Source organism: Bos taurus, chromosome 9, assembly GCF_002263795.3.
Source record: "Bos taurus isolate L1 Dominette 01449 registration number 42190680 breed Hereford chromosome 9, ARS-UCD2.0, whole genome shotgun sequence".
Lineage (NCBI taxonomy): Eukaryota > Metazoa > Chordata > Mammalia > Artiodactyla > Bovidae > Bos > Bos taurus.
Genome location: NC_037336.1, coordinates 15,239,027 through 15,256,819, shown reverse-complemented (window position 1 = coordinate 15,256,819; position 17,793 = coordinate 15,239,027). Strand labels below are relative to the sequence as shown.

The 17,793-nt window shown below is 42.6% G+C and overlaps 1 protein-coding gene across 6 annotated transcripts in view; it reads right to left on the bottom strand.

Moving 5' to 3' along the window:
* Positions 1–14,656, bottom strand: part of SENP6 (SUMO specific peptidase 6) — a 143,644-nt gene extending 128,988 nt beyond the window's left edge. For 5 of the 6 annotated variants that reach the window (XM_005210668.5, XM_005210671.5, XM_005210669.5 and 2 more), the window contains exon 1: positions 14,051–14,656. In XM_005210668.5, the coding sequence (XP_005210725.1) occupies positions 14,051–14,102 (52 nt within the window). In that variant the 5' untranslated portion in view covers positions 14,103–14,656. The remainder of the gene's footprint in view (positions 1–14,050) is intronic. The other variant, NM_001192790.4, reaches the window with a different exon arrangement.
* Between the last annotated feature and the right edge of the window lie 3,137 nt (positions 14,657–17,793).

Below are 17,793 nucleotides of genomic sequence, written 5' to 3'. Positions count from 1 at the left end.
TCCACCTGCAAAGCAGGAGATACGGGTTTGAGCCCTGAGTCAGGAAGATCCCCGGGGGAGAAAATGGAAACCCACTCCAGTATCCTTGCCTGCAGAAACCCATGGACAGAGGAGCCTAGCAGGCTACAGTCCATTAGGTTGCAAAGAGTCGGACACGACTGAGCGACTTCACTTCACTTCATTTCACTTTGTAATGCTTTAGTCCCAAACTTTCTCAAGAACCCGTCAAGATTCTCCAAAGGCAGTGTCTTGGAGCCCTAAGCCATCATGTTACAAGTCTGGGTACCCTGCTGCAGAGACCACATGAAGAGACCTTTATATTGCATGGAGAAATAAGGGCCCAACTTTCCAACCTGCCCATTAGACATCTGAAAAGAGCCACCTTGGAACGTTCAGGCCAGCCAAGCTACCACTGAATAACTCCCACAGATGCTACATAAAGCAGAAAAATCACCCAGCTAAGGTGATTTTCTCAAATTCCTAAACTAAAAAAAAAAAAAAAAAACCAACTTTATTTTTTTGATACAGAAGACAGAGTACAGTCCAATATTATCTGAAAATGAAGCCTGAATATATTATATTCTTGGGAATAATATTAAATTAGACTTCTCTGTGAGCCACAGTCCATAATATTCTTTGCCTCAGGATGAAGCTACTGTTCACTGTTCTCTCAGTTTATCTACTCCTTCATTCCACTGAAGAAGTTTCTATGGGTTTCTATGCATCTTTTGGCAGGATGCCGACATCCAGTTAGTTCTGTCCAAGGCCAACATCAGGCAGCAGTTTGGTGCTGCTTGTATTGCTGGAAGCATACTGATCTTCTATGGAATCAAAATATGAGTACCTTAAGCCAAAGTAATGTAGTTGGTAATATCTTTACACAGAATAACAACTCTAAAAATAGTTATCTTAAGTACACAAGGTCCAAAAAAATGAATAACTTAAGAAATGATCACAAGAGACAGGTGGCTCCAAAAGTTCCTTCTGCTTCAAGGAAAGGAGAGAAGACTGTCAAGATGGCAGGGGAGTTCAATAGTCTTGAGACAGACCAACGAAACACTGTTTAATTCTGAAAGTGCAAATGCAAAATTCAACAAGGAGAAAAATGACAGGTTCATAGTAAACTTAAAAGAAGATAAACTTGAAAGCCAGGTATAAAGCCTATAAAGGGTGCAGACAAAGGAGACTCAGGAGTTGGTACTCAAAACTTGTGAGGGAAAGGTGGAGCAAGATTTGCAGAGTTAATTACTAGAATGACAAAATTAAATCATTCTTTTTTATTTCCTGTGATAATAGAGAATGAAGACCAATGTAAACTGAAGAAAGAACGTTTAAATGCCAAAACATGGAATCCCACCCCATCCAAACAGTGGCACAGGGGTTTCAGAGGCAAAGATAATACTGGTTTCCATGAAGATGGAGTCACCAGAAGTCATGGTGGTAAAGGGAGTACCTTCACCATATCGCAGATTTACTGGCAGATTCAAACAGAGGAGGTTGTGGAGGCAGAAAAGTTTGCAGATCTTTTTTTCAATATAGGAAAGACAAGAAGGTTATTACATAGTCTACAAACAAGTCTCTGGAAATTTCTCGCTCTTCCTGTCCTTAAAACTGGCTTCAATCTTTCCAAAAACTAAAAAAGTACATTTGCTATACACTATAAACAAGCACTATTTGCTTTCTTCTCCTTGCTATATTTCAATGATTATGAGGTTAATGTGGGAAGAAAAAACTCTCCTGTTAAAAACTAAGCATGAAATATACTTGAAATAACAAAAAAACTCTCCCAAATCAAGACCAGAATATGGCTTGCTCTCTTACTTCTCAAGCCTGTCGTTTCAGATGGTCTCAAGGTAGTTGCTGGCTTGGGAGGAGGCACAGGGTCCACAAGTCCCAACTTGCCTAGGGCTGCTCCAATTTTAGTACTCAAAGTTAGTATCCACAGGAGACAAGAGGTCCTAATTTTTGGTGATGAACACAGAAGGCTCTGAGAAGTACAAAACACTAAGGTAGCCCCCAAAAGGGGGCTAAAAGTAACACTGTTGTTAGTGTCAAATGGATACTGTACAGCTACTTTCTGTTTCTTAGGTGATGTAGGCAACCATAATTGGCAGTTCACAATAATGGATCATCCATTGTTGCATCACTCCAAGTAACATGACTTAAGTGCACAACTGAAGTGGGTTGTAATTGTGATCAATAGCCTGCCTTTGACTTTCTGGATTAACTGCTGTGTTCTGTACTGAAATAACATTTAATTTTTAGTACTGTAAACAGTGGTGACCATATTTTCTAAGAGATTAGATAAAAAAAATGAGAAGAATTACAATAACTCCAGCATATCACTGAATGAAAGAAAAAAAGGAAGGAAAGGTTTCTAACACTCCTCTTTTCTTCCTTTTGCTTGCTTGTTCAGAAATTCTTGAATCAGTCCCTAATCAAAGAAAAATTAACCAATGACTATGTTGCAGTTTAAAAGACGCTTACTCCTTGGAAGAAAAGTTATGACCAACCTAGACAGCATATTGAAAAGCAGAGACATTACTTTGCCAACAAAGGTCTGTCTAGTCAAGGCTATGGTTTTTCCCGTGGTCATGTATGGATGTGAGAGTTGGACTGTGAAGGAAGCTGAGCGCCGAAGAATTGATGCTTCTGAAGTGTGGTGTTGGAGAAGACTCTTGAGAGTCCCTTGGACCGCAAGGAGATCCAACCAGTCCATTCTGAAGGAGATCAGCCCTGGGATTTCTTTGGAAGGAATGATGCTAAGGCTGAAACTCCAAAACTTTGGCCACCTGATGTGAAGAGTTGACTCACTGGAAAAGACTCTGATGCTGGGAGGGACTAGGGCAGGAGCAGAAGGGAATGACAGAGGATGAGATGGCTGGATGGCATCACCAACTCGATGGAGGTGAGTCTGAGTGAACTCCAGAAGTTGGTGATGGACATGGAGGCCTGGCGTGCTGCGATTCATGGGGTCACAAAGAGTCTGACACGACTGAGGGACTGGACTGAACTGATATTGCAGTTTTCATTCCAATCCCAAAGAAAGGCAATGCCAACGAATGTTCAAACTACTGCACAACTGCACTCATCTCACACACTACCGAAGTAATGTTCAAACTGCTCAAGCCAGGCTTCAACAGTATGTGAACCATGAACTTCCAGATGTTCAAGCTGGATTTAGAAAAGGCAGAGGAACCAGAGATCAAATTGACAACATCCACTAGATCATAGAAAAGGCAAGAGAGTTCCAGAAAAACATCTAATTCTGATTCACTGACTACACTGAAGCCTTTGACTGTATGGATCACAACAAACTGGAAAATTCTTAGAGAGATGGGAATACCAGACCACCTTACCTGCCTGCTGAGAAATCTGTATGCAGGTCAAGAAGCAACCGTTAGAACCAGACATGGAACAACAGACTGGTTCCAAACTGGGACAGGAGTACATCAAGGCTGTATATTGTCACCCTCCTTATTTAATCTATATGCAGAGCACATCATTCAAAATGCCAGGCTGGATGAAGCACAAGCTGGAATCAAGATTGCCAGAAGAAATACCAATAACCTCAGATATGCAGATGACACTACCCTTACAGCAGAAAGTGAAGAAGAACTAAACAGCCTCCTGATGAAAGTAAGAGAGGACAGTGAAAAAGTTGGCTTAAAACAACAGTCAAAAAATGAAGATCATGGCATCCAATCCCATTACTTCCTGGCAAACATATGGCGAAACAATGGAAACAGTGAAGACTTTATTTTCTTGGGCTCCAAAATCACTGCGGATGGTGATAGCAGCATGAAATTAAAACATACTTGCTCCTTGGAAGAAAAACAATGACCAACCTAGACAGCATATTAAAAAGCAGAGACATCACTTTGCCAACAAAGGTCCATCTAGTCAAAGCTGTGGTTTTTCCAGTAGTCATGTATGGATGTTAGAGTTGGACCATAAAGGTGAGTGCCGAAGAATTAATGCTTTTGAACTGTGATGTTGGAGAAGACTCGAGAGTCCCGTGGACTGTGAGGAAATCCAACCAGTCCATCCTAAAGGAAATCAGTCCTGAATATTCATTGGAAGGACTAATGCTGAAGCTGCAACTCCAATACTTTGGCCACCTGATGCGAAAAACTGACTCAATGGAAAAGACCCTGATGCTGGGGAAGATTGAAGACAGGAGGAGAAGGGGACAACAGAGGGTAATATGGTTGGATGGGATCATTGACTCGATGGACATGAGTTTGATCAAGCTTTGTGAGTTGGTGATGGACAGGAAAGCCTGGCGTGCTGCAGTCCATGGGGTCACAGAGTCGGATATGACCGAGTGACTGAACTGAACTGACTTATGTTGCTATTTACATCTTTGAGAAAAATTACAAATGTGTGCTCTATTTTTTTTCTGTCTTCCTTTAGCTTCCTAATCTGTCTAGAAATTAGAAACTTTTGGATCTCAAAAGAACTGTAGTTCTCAAGTTCAAGAAACAATATGACTCTGTTGAAAGTATTTAAACTACAACAAGAACAAAACACCAAAGAGGTATGCGAGAGGAAAAATGGCTGCAAATTCTTTTCCACCATTCCTGATGATGTTCCCCTCCCCTTGAATCTGAGCTGGCTCTGTGGCTTTCTGGCCAATCAAATGTGACAGAAGTGAGACTGTAATTTCTGAAGTTGGGCCTTAAGACATCTGTGGCTTTGGCTTTTGCCCTCGTAAAAAGATCAAATTGAATCAATGAATGTTAAGTCCCCATAATTCCCTATTATTTTTTCCTTCTCTTGTCCAGCCCCCATGCCCCTAAAGATTAAATAGGTAAGAAGAATGGGAAAGCAAAGGGATAAAGAAGGAAAGGAGGGAAGAAAGAAGGAAAGGAATGCTGAAGGAGGTTAAGGCTCTAGCACAGGTCCCAGGCTCCAGTTCTGCTGATGCCCTAACTTGCTCTAGGTCATATAAGCCCTCTAGACCTCCTGATCTCCTCAAATTGTCAACATACTTTTGTAATGGCAACATTACAATACAATACATTACAATATACAATGTTATTGTATTAACATTACAGTAACATTACAGTACAATAACTAATTAATAGAAGTCTAGATGTAGAATACATAACTTCATTCTCTTTTCCTCTCTCACTAGTCACTCTAGAATATCAAGAACGATCAGCTAATATACCTAGGGAAAGAAAGGTAGTAAGTGAAAGAAAGTAAAACTAGAATTCAAATAAGAGAGAAGGCAAGCATTAAGAACAAAAAAGCAAGAAAAGTTTTTCTCTTTTCTACCTGCTAAGAAAATAAATATAATACCAACTTATACATAGTATTTGGAATTACATGCCTGGAATTGTTCTAAGAGTTTACTATATATTAACATGTTTAATCTTCAGGGCAACCTTATGAAGCAACTGCAGTTATTATCCTTGTTTTACAGATATGAAAACACAGAGGTTAAATTACCTATCCAAGATTGCAGTGCCCATAAGTATAGAGCTATAGAAGATGAATCCTAGAATTCTGGCTTTTGACTTCATGTTCTCAATGCATCTCTTATGAAAACTGCTTCCATTTCATGTGAGGTTCTACTAGACTGTTTCATGTGAGTACATGAAATCAAGTGATAAGTAGAATTTATCAAGTCAACTGGAATGCAACTAGGAAATATACATAGCTAAAGCACTAAATAAGGAATGACACCATGGTACAGATTCTAACGGTAGCACAATCAAAAGAGGAAGGAGTGGGGCTAAAACGAAGAACTTTGCGGTGTGACCCCCTGAGCAGGCCAACATTGAAGACCTTGCTCACAACAATGCGAGCGTGCTAAGTCCCTTCAGTCATGTCCAACTCTCTGCAACCCCATGGGCTGTAGCCCGCCAGGCTCCTCTGTCCATAGGATTATCAAACAAGAATACTGGAGTGGGGAGCCATCTTCTCCAGGGGAACTTACTGACACAGGGACTAAATCAGTGTCTCTTATTTCTCATGCAATGGCACGCAGGTTCTTGACCACTATCACAATTTCAGTTCAATTCAGTTGCTCAGTCATGTCCGACTCTTTGCGACCCCATGAACCGCAGCACACCAGGCCTCCCTGTCCATCACCAATTCCCGGAGTCCACCTAAACTCATGTCCACTGAGTCGGTGATGCCATCCAGTCATCTCATCCTCTGTCATCCCCTTCTCCTCCTGCCCTCAATCTTTCCCAGGATCAGGGTCTTTTCCAATGAGTCACTTCTTCGCATCAGGTGGCCAAAGTATTGGTGTTTCAGCTTCAACATCAGTCCTTCCAATGAACACCCAGGACTGAGCTCCTTTAGGATGGACTGGTTGGATCTCCTTGCAGTCCAAGGGACTCTCAAGAGTCTTCTCCAGCACCACAGTTCAAAAGCATCAATTCTTCGGTGCTCAGCTTTCTTTATGGTCCAACTCTCACCTCCATACATACTAGAAAAACCATAGCTTTGACTAGACAGACCTTTGTCGGCAAAATAATGTCTCTGTTTTTTTAATACGCTCTGTAGGTTGATTATAGCTTTTCTTCCAGGGAGCAAGCGTCTTTCAATTTCATATTGCAGTCACCATCTGCAGTGATTTTGGAGCCCAAGAAAATAAAGTCTCTCACTACTTCCATTGTTTCCCCATCTATTTGCCATGAAACAAGACTGGATGCCATGATCTTCATTTTTTGAATGTTGAGTTTTAAACCAGCTTTTTCACTCTCCTCATTCACTTTCATCAAGAGGCTCTTTTGTTTCTCTTCACTTTCTGCTACAAGAGTGCTGTCATCTGCATATTTGAGGTTACTGATATTTCTTCCAGCAATCTCGATTCCAGCTTGTGCTTCATCCAGCCTAGCATTCGCATGATATATTCTGCATATAGGTTAAATAATAATCAGGGTGATAATATATAGCTTGACGTACTCTTTTCCCAATTTGGAACCAGTCTGTTGTTTCATGTCTGGTTCTAATGATTGCTTCTTGACCTCCACACAGATTTCTCAGCAGGCAGGTTAAGGTGGTCTGGAATTCTCACCTCTTGAATTTTGCACAGTTTGTTGTGATCCACACAAAGGTTTTGGTGTAGTCAATAAAGCAGAAGCAGACTTTTTTTTTTCTGGAATTCTCTTGCTTTTTCAGTGATCCAACAAATTTGATCTCCTGTTCCTCTGTCTTTTCTAAATCCAGCTTGAACATCTGGAAGTTCTCGGTTCATGTACTATTGAAGCCTGGCTTGGAGAATTTGGAGCATTACTTTGCTACCATGTGAGATGAGTGCAATTGTGCGATAGTTTGAACATTTTTGGCGTTGCCCTTCTTTGGGACTGGAATGAAAACTCATCTTTTCCAGTCCTGTGGTACTGTTGAGTTTTCCAAATTTGCTGGCATACTGAATACATCACTTTCACAGCATCATCTTCCAGGACTTGAAATAGCTCTACTTGAATTCCATCACCTCCACTAGCTTTGTTTGAAGTGATGCTTCCTAAGGCCCACTTGACTTCACACTCCAGGATGTCTAACTCTAGGTGAGTGATCACACCATCGTGGTTATCTGGATCACGAAGATCTTTTTTGTAGAGCTCTTCTGTGTATTCTTGCCACCTCTTAATATCTTCCTCTTCTGTCAGGTCCATACCATTTAAGTCTTTTATTGTGCCCATCTGTGCATCAAATGTTCCCTTTTCTAATTTTCTTGAAAAGATCTCTTAGTCCTTCCCATTCTGTTGTTTTCCTTTATTTCTTTGCATTGATCATTGAGGAAGGCTTTTTTCTCTCTCCTTGCTATTTTTTGAACTCTGCATTCAAATGGGTGTATCTTTCCTTTTCTCCTTTGCTTTTTGCTTCTCTTCTTTTCTCAGCTATTTGTAAGGCCTTGTCAGACAACCATTTTGCCTTTTGGCATTTCTTTTTCTTGTAGATGGTTTTGATCACTGCCTCCTGTACAAGGTCATGAACCTCCATCCATAGTTTTTCAGGCACTTTGTCTATCAGATCTAACCCTTTGAATCTATTTGTCACCTTCACTGTATAATCATAAGGGATCTGATTTAGGTCATACCTGAATGGTCTAGTGGTTTTTCCCTACTGTCTTCCATTTAAGTCTGAATTTTGCAATAAGCACCACCTGGAAAGCCCCTATTCATATTCATGGAATGCCAATCATTTAGGAGAAATGGTACTTTAGTTCAGGAGATGTGGTGAAGTATTTACTATCCCCCATACAAATGACAAACGGATTGGATTCTGAACTTGACTTGTATGTAAAAATAAAGTATAATTAAGGGAAAATGGAAAACACTTTTCATTTGGAAACATAAGCAGTTTTGCTGGATAGAGGACAACACTGCAGTAGTTCAGACCAATCTCTTCAACTAGTAGACAAAGTCCACAAAGGGAGAGGGGCCCAAAATGAAAACAAAGTAGTAAATACACACAGACACACACACATATGAAAGGGGAAGGATAAAAAAATGGGAAAAAATATTGGTTAGGCAGTTAGTTTGTAGAGGAAAAAAGATAAAGAGAAAGAAAGTTATTATAGGATGAACAAGAGCACTATAAAAAAAAAAAGAAAAGAAACAAATGAGAGGAGTTAGACTTGCCAGAGGTTCCACAGGTGAGAAAAGGAGAATATCAAAAGAGAAGGAGCTAACTAGCAGCACTTTTGCCCTATACCACAAGTCTAACTGACCTCCCTGACCTTCTTCTGCCCCTCCCTAGAGCATTCTACAAGTGGTAGACTTCGAACTTTTGAAACAAACCTGAGGATGTTAACCCCAGTCTCCTCTTGTAACACTCTCCTTACCACCACCATATGGTCCTCTCAGTTCCCTAAACATATGATGTTTCCTCTATCGCATTCGCCCTGATTAGAAAGCGCTCTCTCCACCTTTCCCTCTCCTAGTCACCCTCCAAACTGTCCTCAGTTCACTTCAGTCCCTTAGTCGTGTCCGACTCTTTGCAACCCCATGAATGCAGCACCCCAGGCCTCCCTGTCCATCACCATCTCCCGGCGTTCACTGAGACTCAAGTCCATTGAGTCGGTGATGCCATCCAGCCATCTCATCCTCTGTCGTTCCCTTCTCCTCCTGCCCCCAATCCCTCCCAGCATCAGAGTCTTTTCCAGTGAGTCAACTCTTCGCATGAGGTGGCCAAAGTACTGGAGTTTCAGCTTTAGCATCATTCCTTCCAAAGAAATCCCAGAGCTGATCTCCTTCAGAATGGACTGGTTGGATCTCCTTGCTGTCCAAGGGACTCTCAAGAGTCTTCTCCAACACCACACTTCAAAAGCATCAATTCTTCGGTGCTCAGCCTTCTTCACAGTCCAACTTTCACATCCATACATGACCACAGGAAAAACCATAGCCTTGACTAGACAGACCTTTGTTGGCATAGTAATGTCTCTGCTTTTGAATATGCTATCTAGGTTGGTCATTAACTTTCCTTCCAAGGAGTAAGCATCTTTTAATTTCATGGCTGCAATCACCATCTGCAGTGATTTTGGAGCCAAAAAAAATAAAGTCTGCCACTGTTTCCACATCTATTTCCCATGAAGTGATGGGACCAGATGCCATGATCTTTATTTTCTGAATGTTGAGTTTTAAGCCAATTTTTCACTCTCCACTTTCACCTTCATCAAGAGGTTTTTTAGTTCCTCTTCACTTTCTGCCATAAGAGTGGTGTCATCTGCATATCTGAGGTTATTGAGATTTCTCCCAGCAATCTTGATTCCAGCTTGTGCTTCCTCCAGCCCAGCGTTTCTTATGATGTACTCTGGATATAAGTTACATAAGCAGGGTGATAATATACAGCCTTTACGTACTCCTTTTCCTATTTGGAACTAGTCTGTTGTTCCATGTCCAGTTCTAACTATTGCTTCCTGACCCGCATATAGGTTTTTCAAGAGGCAGGTCAGGTGATCTGGTATTCCCATCTCTTTCAGAATTTTCCACAGTTTATTGTGATCCACACAGTCAAAGGCTTTGGCATAGTCAATAAAGCAGAAATAGATGCTTTTCTGGAACTCTCTTCCTTTTTCCATGATCCAGTGGATGTTGGCAATTTGATCACTGGTTCCTCTGCCTTTTCTAAAACCAGCTTGAACATCCGGAAGTTCACGGTTCACGTACTGCTGAAGCCTGGCTTGGAGAATTTTGAGCATTACTTTACTAGCATGTGAGATGAGTGCAATTGTGCGGTAGTTTGAGCATTCTTTGGCCTTGCCTTTCTTTGGGATTGGAATGAAAACTGACCTTTTCCAGTCCTCTGGCCACTGCTGAGTTTTCCAAATTTGCTGGCATACTGAGTGCAGCACTTTCACAGCATCATCTTCCAGGATTTGAAATAGCTCCACTGGAATTCCATCACCTCCACTAGCTTTGCTCGTAGTTAGATCAAATTCTCATTACTATAAATAATCCCCATTTGTTGTATTTGACGTCTGTAATTTTACACTTACAAGTATGATTATTTGATTACTGACTCTCTTCACCGGACTGGAAACTCCACCAGGAAATCCCCCCTGCCTCCACTCTGCCTCTCAGCACAGTACCTACAACATTATAGTTGCTCAGTAAGTATCTACTGAATGAATGAACAAAAGAAACCTCCCAAACTATCACAAGAGGGAAAGGGGCAGAAGACAACTTTAAGTGAACAGAAGAGAAAGGAACAAATCAAAGAGGGGGAAGAAAAAAATTCAGTACAAATGGCCTAATTCAATTCACACCATTTCAGTGTGATACTATACTGACAAAATAAAACACAATAGTAACCAGTAGCTCTCTTTTTCCCTAGTGAAGGTAGGAAAAGAATTGGAATTAGTATTTTACTTCACAGTTTATGAGAATGTAAAGCAGTATTTGGAACACGGATGACAAACCAGCACCTCAAACTTAAGATGATGAAAGCAGAGCTATGAGCTTCTCATTCCTCTATTCCATCTCAATAAATGGAGTCCCCCACCCCCACCAAAACCTCAAACCAAAACCCTAGGAGTCATCTCTGATTCCTGCTTTTCTCTGATCCTCAATATGCAATGCATTAAGAAGTTCTCAAACAGATCTTCCATCTATCCACTTCTCTTTCCTGATGGCCACTGCTACCATCCTAATCCAAGCCTGTGTGTTTTTCAGACTGCTACAATATTCTCCTAACTAATGGCTCTGCTTTTACTGTTACTCTGCTCTAATTTACTCCAGGTGCAAAGTGATTGTTTAAAAAAGATAAATTGTATCATTAACTCCATTGCCCCAAACTCTTCAATGATTTCCTACTTTTCAGAATCAAATAAAAATTCATGAACTTTCATGATCTGCTCTCATATCTGTGCTTGTTACTGTGTTCTTTACTTATTACATTTCAGCCATAATGATCTTTTTTTAAACAAATGAAATCCTATATCATCTTGGAACCTTTACAGGCATCGTCCTCTCTGCCATACTCTAGTCTCACAGTTATTACCTTAACACGTGTGTGACCTCCTCAGGAAGGCCTTTCATGACCTTAACACTATGGAAAATGGCTTTTTCTATGTATTTCTTAAATAGCCTTTAGTACACTATCTTCTTGTTTATTTCATTAACAACAAATACAGATGCTCCAGGTGCAAGAAATATGATGGTGAAAAGAAAAAGTTATTGCTTTAATGGTGCTTGTATTTTTATAGGACTTAAAAACATGAAGACAAATTTATCATGTGAAAAGTGCTACCACGAAAAATAAAACAGAGGAATACCATGTTTGTACATGTGAGTGCGGCAGCATGACATTTTAAGTAGGCTGTCAGGTCTGAGCAGATCTAAATAAAGAAGGAAACTATGCAAAAAAAAAAAAAAAGCGGTAAGATTGTTCTAAATGGATTAATTTTTAATTATAAAAAGTCCCTCCTACTAAAATATTAAGTCCTATGAAGGAAAGGACCCTATCTATCTTATGCACTGCTGTCTTTACTTTGGTAAAGTGCCTAGCACAGAGTAGGCTGATATAAATATTTGATGAGTGAATATTTGGCAAGTTATATTGAAGTATCTCATCATTAAAAGCATAAAGAACCAAAAGAATTAAATATAAAAAAATATAGTCCTAAATATCATTCCACTTATTTAGTAGTACTAAATATCAGCCCCTTATGCTCATACTCTAAATAAGGCACCATTCACTTGCTTATGCAAACGCTGAAAAAGAAGTGATGAAACTCAGTTTTTTCCACTACAGGAATTCATAGACCCTTAAGTCAGAATAAGCTAAAACCAAAAGAAGGCAATGAGAGCCCACTTCAGTACTCTTGCCTGGAAAATCCCATGGTTGGAGGAGCCTGGTAGGCTGCAGTCCATGGGGTGGCTAAGAGTTGGAAATGACTGAGAGACTTCACTTTCACTTTTCACTTTCATGCACTGGAGGAGATGGCAACCCACTCCAGTGTTCTTGCCTGGAGAATCCCAGGGACGGCGGAGCCTGGTGGGCTGCCATCTATGGGGTCGCACAGAGTGGAACACGACTGAAGTGACTTAGCAGCAACAGCTCTAAATTTACCTGAGCCCTGTATCTGTTGGCCTTAATTATGCTCCTTCCATCCTCCCAATGTTCATCACATAGCACCACCTGTAACACAAGCTGCACCACTCTCAGCCTCTGACAGGTAACTAATCAGCCCAAATGAGAATGGAGGTAGAATGGAAGAAATATGAAGTGAACCAAGAAAACTCACAAGCTTTCCACATCTTCTTACTACAAATCTCATATAAAACTCTCATCATTTTTAAATAAAGGCTGGTTTGCATAACAAGATAAAAAAAATTTTTTTTTGTTCTGCTATACTTTAAGGAAGAAGAATTAAGAATATTAATATTTCTTTTCCCACTCACTTCTATTGGTCTCTATTTGTTCACTGGACTTGAGTACCTACTGTGTTCCAGGCACTGTTCCCAATGCAGTTAAGAAAACTGTAAACACGGCATAAGCATCTTTTGACGCCCTCTTACAGGACTTTGTACCATAGTGAACTTGTACTATCTTAATGCAGAAATGTTTCCAATTAAGTACTGCCTATTTCCCATGTGAAATTCATCTTTGCAAAATCATCCAGGAGTTAATCCTTTTTTTTTTTAAACAATCACTGCACAGCAGACAGGCCTGCTCTCCCGAACTGATTAATAAACCCAATTACCAGCATAAACAGTGAATCCACAGTCAAATTAAGCAATGAACATTACAGTTCCTGATCCACAACTACAACGAATTTAGCTGTATTGGGGGATCTTTTTACTTGGCCAAAGAGCCAATACTGTAACACCACCTCCAACAATAATATGTAGCTTTCCTTAACATTGGCTTAGTCTACCTACAACAGATGTTTAACTTTTTCCTCACAAGTGAATAAAAATGGAATCACTCGAGCTTTGTCTGTTAGCTTGGGTGACGACCCCCAAATTGATATTGTGTATCTCGTTCTCTTTTCCCAGGTAACTTCCTAAAATATGTTCAGTCAAACACATTTCTTAGGGCCAGGCCTAATCTGAATGCTGGCTGCAAAAGGAAGCCTGAAGCTCTGCGAAACAGAAAGGCCTGCGGGGGGGGGGGCGTTACAACAAGCTCCAGAAAACTACGTCTCCCCTCCCAAAGTGGTCTGGCCCCCGATTTCACCCAACCTTTTAGCAACTTGAAACTTTTCACAAACACCAAACAAGAGCCGAGCGCAGTCGGCTCTCATCCCTAGGCCAGCATAGAGAAAGCAAAAAAAAAATGTCAAAAAAAAGACACGCGTGCAGTCTCAGAGGACGCCCAGAAACTCCGGCTCGCGGCCGGTCCACCGCCGCCCCCTCACAGCCTCCCGGCTCCCGGCCGAGCCCCTCGCCGGGGCGGACTCGAACCCGGCGCCCCCGCAGCACCTTCCCTCCCAGCCATCGCCCCGGAGCCCCCGCCCCCCCGGTCCTCCGCCGCCCCTCAAACCCACCCGGCGCCCGTCACCGAATATCCGGGAATCAGGGGCCCACATTTTCCTGTCTCTGCCCACCCCCAACCCCCAAAAGGGCAGGAATAGACGTACCTTCCAGAAAAGTAATCTCCCCGGCGCTGCCGTCGCTCTTGCCAGCCGCCATCTTCCTCCTCCCACGCCGCCGCCGCCGCCGCCTTAATCCATGGCCCACACCGCCGCCGCCGCCGCCGCCGCGTTCGCCAGGATGAGGGGCCGCGCCGCAAGAGGGTAGCCGCCGCAGGGTTGCGGGCCTAGGACTCGGCCGTGAGGCGGGCGACGCTGCCTCGTCCGGACGGGCCTACACAAAAGCAGCCGGCTCCCGGGGCCTATCCGCGGGCGGGCGGCGAGGCCCGCAGCCTGGGCTGGCTCAGGCCCCGCCGGGCGAACGCGAGCGGCGACGGCGGCGTCGGCGCTTCCCGGGCCCGGTGCCTCTCGGCCCGCGACTACCCATCCACCGCCCGCCTAGGCCGCCCTTGAAGCTTCCCCCAGCCGCGGGCCCGCAGGAAGAGGGGGGCAGAAGGCGAGCACACAAATAGGCTTCCCTCGGTCCCGGGCCGTAAAATGGCCGCGCCGGAGCGGCGAGGCCTCCGCGACCCACAGGCGCCCCCCGGGGCCCTCCGCTCCCTGTGCCGCCGCCGCCGCTACGGCCGTCCGCCCACCCCGCCCAGGCGCGAATGCATCAGCCGAGGCCTCTGCGACTGTCCATGTGGACAGGGGTGGGTCTCAGCTGCCACCGCCTCGCGTCCGTCGCCACAGCAGCTCCAGCCGCCGCCGCCGCCGCCGCTCCTCCCCCACGGACGCTGCTGCTGCTGCCGCCCGGCTCCCGCCCCCGCCCCGCCGCAGCCACCACCGCCGCCGCCGCCGCCGCCGCCGCCCCCAGCGCGGCTCCCCCTCAGGAGCCCGGGCTCTCGCGCGGGCGGAGTGGCTGCGGCGCCGCGCAGAGCCCCGCCGCGTGGCGCCGGCCGCCGGGCCCTCGGTGGCGAGGGCCCAGCGCGGCGCCAGCTCGGCCCACACACGCCGGGTCCGGGTCGCTGGCGGGCCGGGCCGGCGCTGCATTCGGCCTCCGTGGCAGCACGGTGGCCTGAGAAAGGACTCTGAGTTCATTCCTTTGAGGAGGCCTTCGGGCTTAGACCATAGCCAACTGGAGAGAAAAGGTCGAGTGAGGTAGTGCGATCACACGTGTGGAGAGTGATTTGTGGCCTTCTTCATTGTTAAAAAAAATGTTTTCAAGGTAATTCATCAGGGAAGTTGCTACAGTACCCTTTGGATGACAGTGTAAATTTTTTTTAAATCGTGTCTTTTTGTGTACCTGAAACTTTAAAAGCCGTCCCGCTGCCTTAACAGTCACTCAGGCCTTGTGACTACAGGTGACTGTGTCATGTTCGTTTTTCTTTTTTTTTTAATTAAAGAAATGTCATGTTCACTAATGAATATTTGGAAAATACATAAAAGGAAAGAAGTTAGGCATAGTCCCACCACGAAACTCATGACTCCATTTGGTGTGTAGTCTAACAATCGAACATTTTTCTTAAATCCCTCACGGTCTTCCCTGGAAAAACACACACACACACACACACACACACACACAAATGTATGCTGTATATCCATGAAAATTCAACAGCAACTAAAATGATACAGGAAAACTATGACTGAGTCAATTAAGGAATGAACTATTTTAATTGCCCTAAGGCCAAGGTATAAATAAAAAAACTTTGTTTAAAACTTCTTTTAAAGTCTTTTCCTAAGATGAACTAATAACCTTTCCTGACTTAGTAAGAGTGAGATAATGAATATGTTATCATTTGCTATTTTTGTTGCTTGAGGAGACTGAATGGTAGTTGTGATGGTCTATGGCAAAGAGTCTGTGCCAATGACAGTATCCTGCTCAGGCTGGTAGATCATAGCCACATGCGGGTGACTGGACTCATCTGTACAGATTCTAAAGTGAACTTTTGGAAAGAATTTTTGAGTTTAAAATCCATACATGAGTTGAAAATGGAAGAAGGTGCCAGAAGTCTAGGAATATGTATGGCCTCTGAAAGCAGGAAAAGGCAAGGAAACTAATTCTTCCCTAGAGCTTCCTGGGAGCAAAGCTGACATCTGGATTTCAGCCCAATGAGACAGATGTTGGACCTCTGCCCCTACAAAACTGTAAGATAATAAATTTCTAAATTGCCAAATTAATGGTAGTTTATTACAGCAGCTGTGGAAAACTAACACCCATGAAATGAGTAAGAAGGTGCAGTTACAGAAAAGATGTCTTTTAAGCAATCTAAGTTAGGATCTTTCAAAGTCCACTATTTTATTTTTAAGTAGTGTGAATTTCAGTTTATTTCTTTGGTATTCCTTGATTCCAGTTTTAAAAGAGAAATACCGATTAAACCATTGGGTCTCAAACTTCAGCATGCATCAAAATCACCTGAAAAGGCTTGTTAAAACAGATTGCTCTGCCCCTCCGCTGTAGTTTCTGATTCACTGGGTCTGGAGTGGGCCTTAGATTTGCATTTTTAACAAGTTCACTGGTGATGCAGGGGACCCACAATGTGAAACCCTCTAGATTAACTGTCTCTAGATTCCTTTCCAGTTCATTTATTCTTACTCTATGAGTCTGCAATTTACTAATACAAGTGAAGTTATCAGTTTCCATATTCAGGTATAAAATTAAAGATATTTTCAGAAATCACTGTTCTTCCATATAAATATGATCAACTAAGAATTGATGGTATCATGTAACCCTTTATCCAGGATTCGGGGCCTAGAAAACTTCAGATTTAGGATATATCCCTGAAACTTAGATGTATTTAGTATGTATGCAAATATATACTTCAAATATTTACAAATATTTAATTATTAACTCTTTGATATATACAATTTGAAGCTCAGAGATATTACTGAGGATGCCTTTGGATATTAGAAATATGACTAATTACAAAACCAATTCTCTGAGTTAGCCATTCAGTTTTTATTAAAAGGCCTAACGTGTCTTTATTGTTTAAATTTAGCAAATTCCATTCAGATGTCAACGAACTTGTTAGTTTCTGTATTAAACAGTTTAATTCTGGTACATAAGATAAAGAAAAATTAGACTATTTCAGATTTGAGTGAATGAGTAATTACAATGGATATATTAAGCTACTTCATTTTTTCTAAATATTCCATTAAAGAAAATATAGAAAAAAAGGAAAATAAAAACAGGGTACTGCTGCCTAAAATGCTAACTCTAATCCATAGCTTTGCCAATCTCTTTTTACTCACTCTGGTCACCTGCTCTCAAGGTTAAACCCTGGACCTACCTATCTTCCAAACTCCCTGTAATGTGGCTGGAGACAGTAATTCAAAAATCCCTGTCTCCAATCACAACCACTGTGACCATTTGCAATCTCATCACAATCCCTAAACACACCCTAATGCCTTCTCAACATTCCCACTCTCCTTAATCCACTAGAATTTGTCTTCTTTGCAGCAGAATGTGCTGATTCTACAATTTACAATCTTTGGGATGTTTTGACCACACCATACGGTTGAGAGCTTTGCAGGCAGTGAGGCCTACCGAAACTGTTTCAAAATCATGTATTCAGGGGTCTCCATATCATGAATGCCTTCAGTTTATGTGCAGTCTGAGCCCTTGAAGAAAGAATAATCAGTGGTAATGACCAGTGGACCAGCATTTTCGAGGCTACAATCCTGTGCAGGTAGAATTCAGAAGAAAACAACTGAAAGAGTTCACAGGATTCGTTGGAAGGATGGAAGAGTGTGAGACCCTACCCAAAGCTACTGCTCTCCTGGGATTGTCTGTTCATTAATAGTGTTGCCAT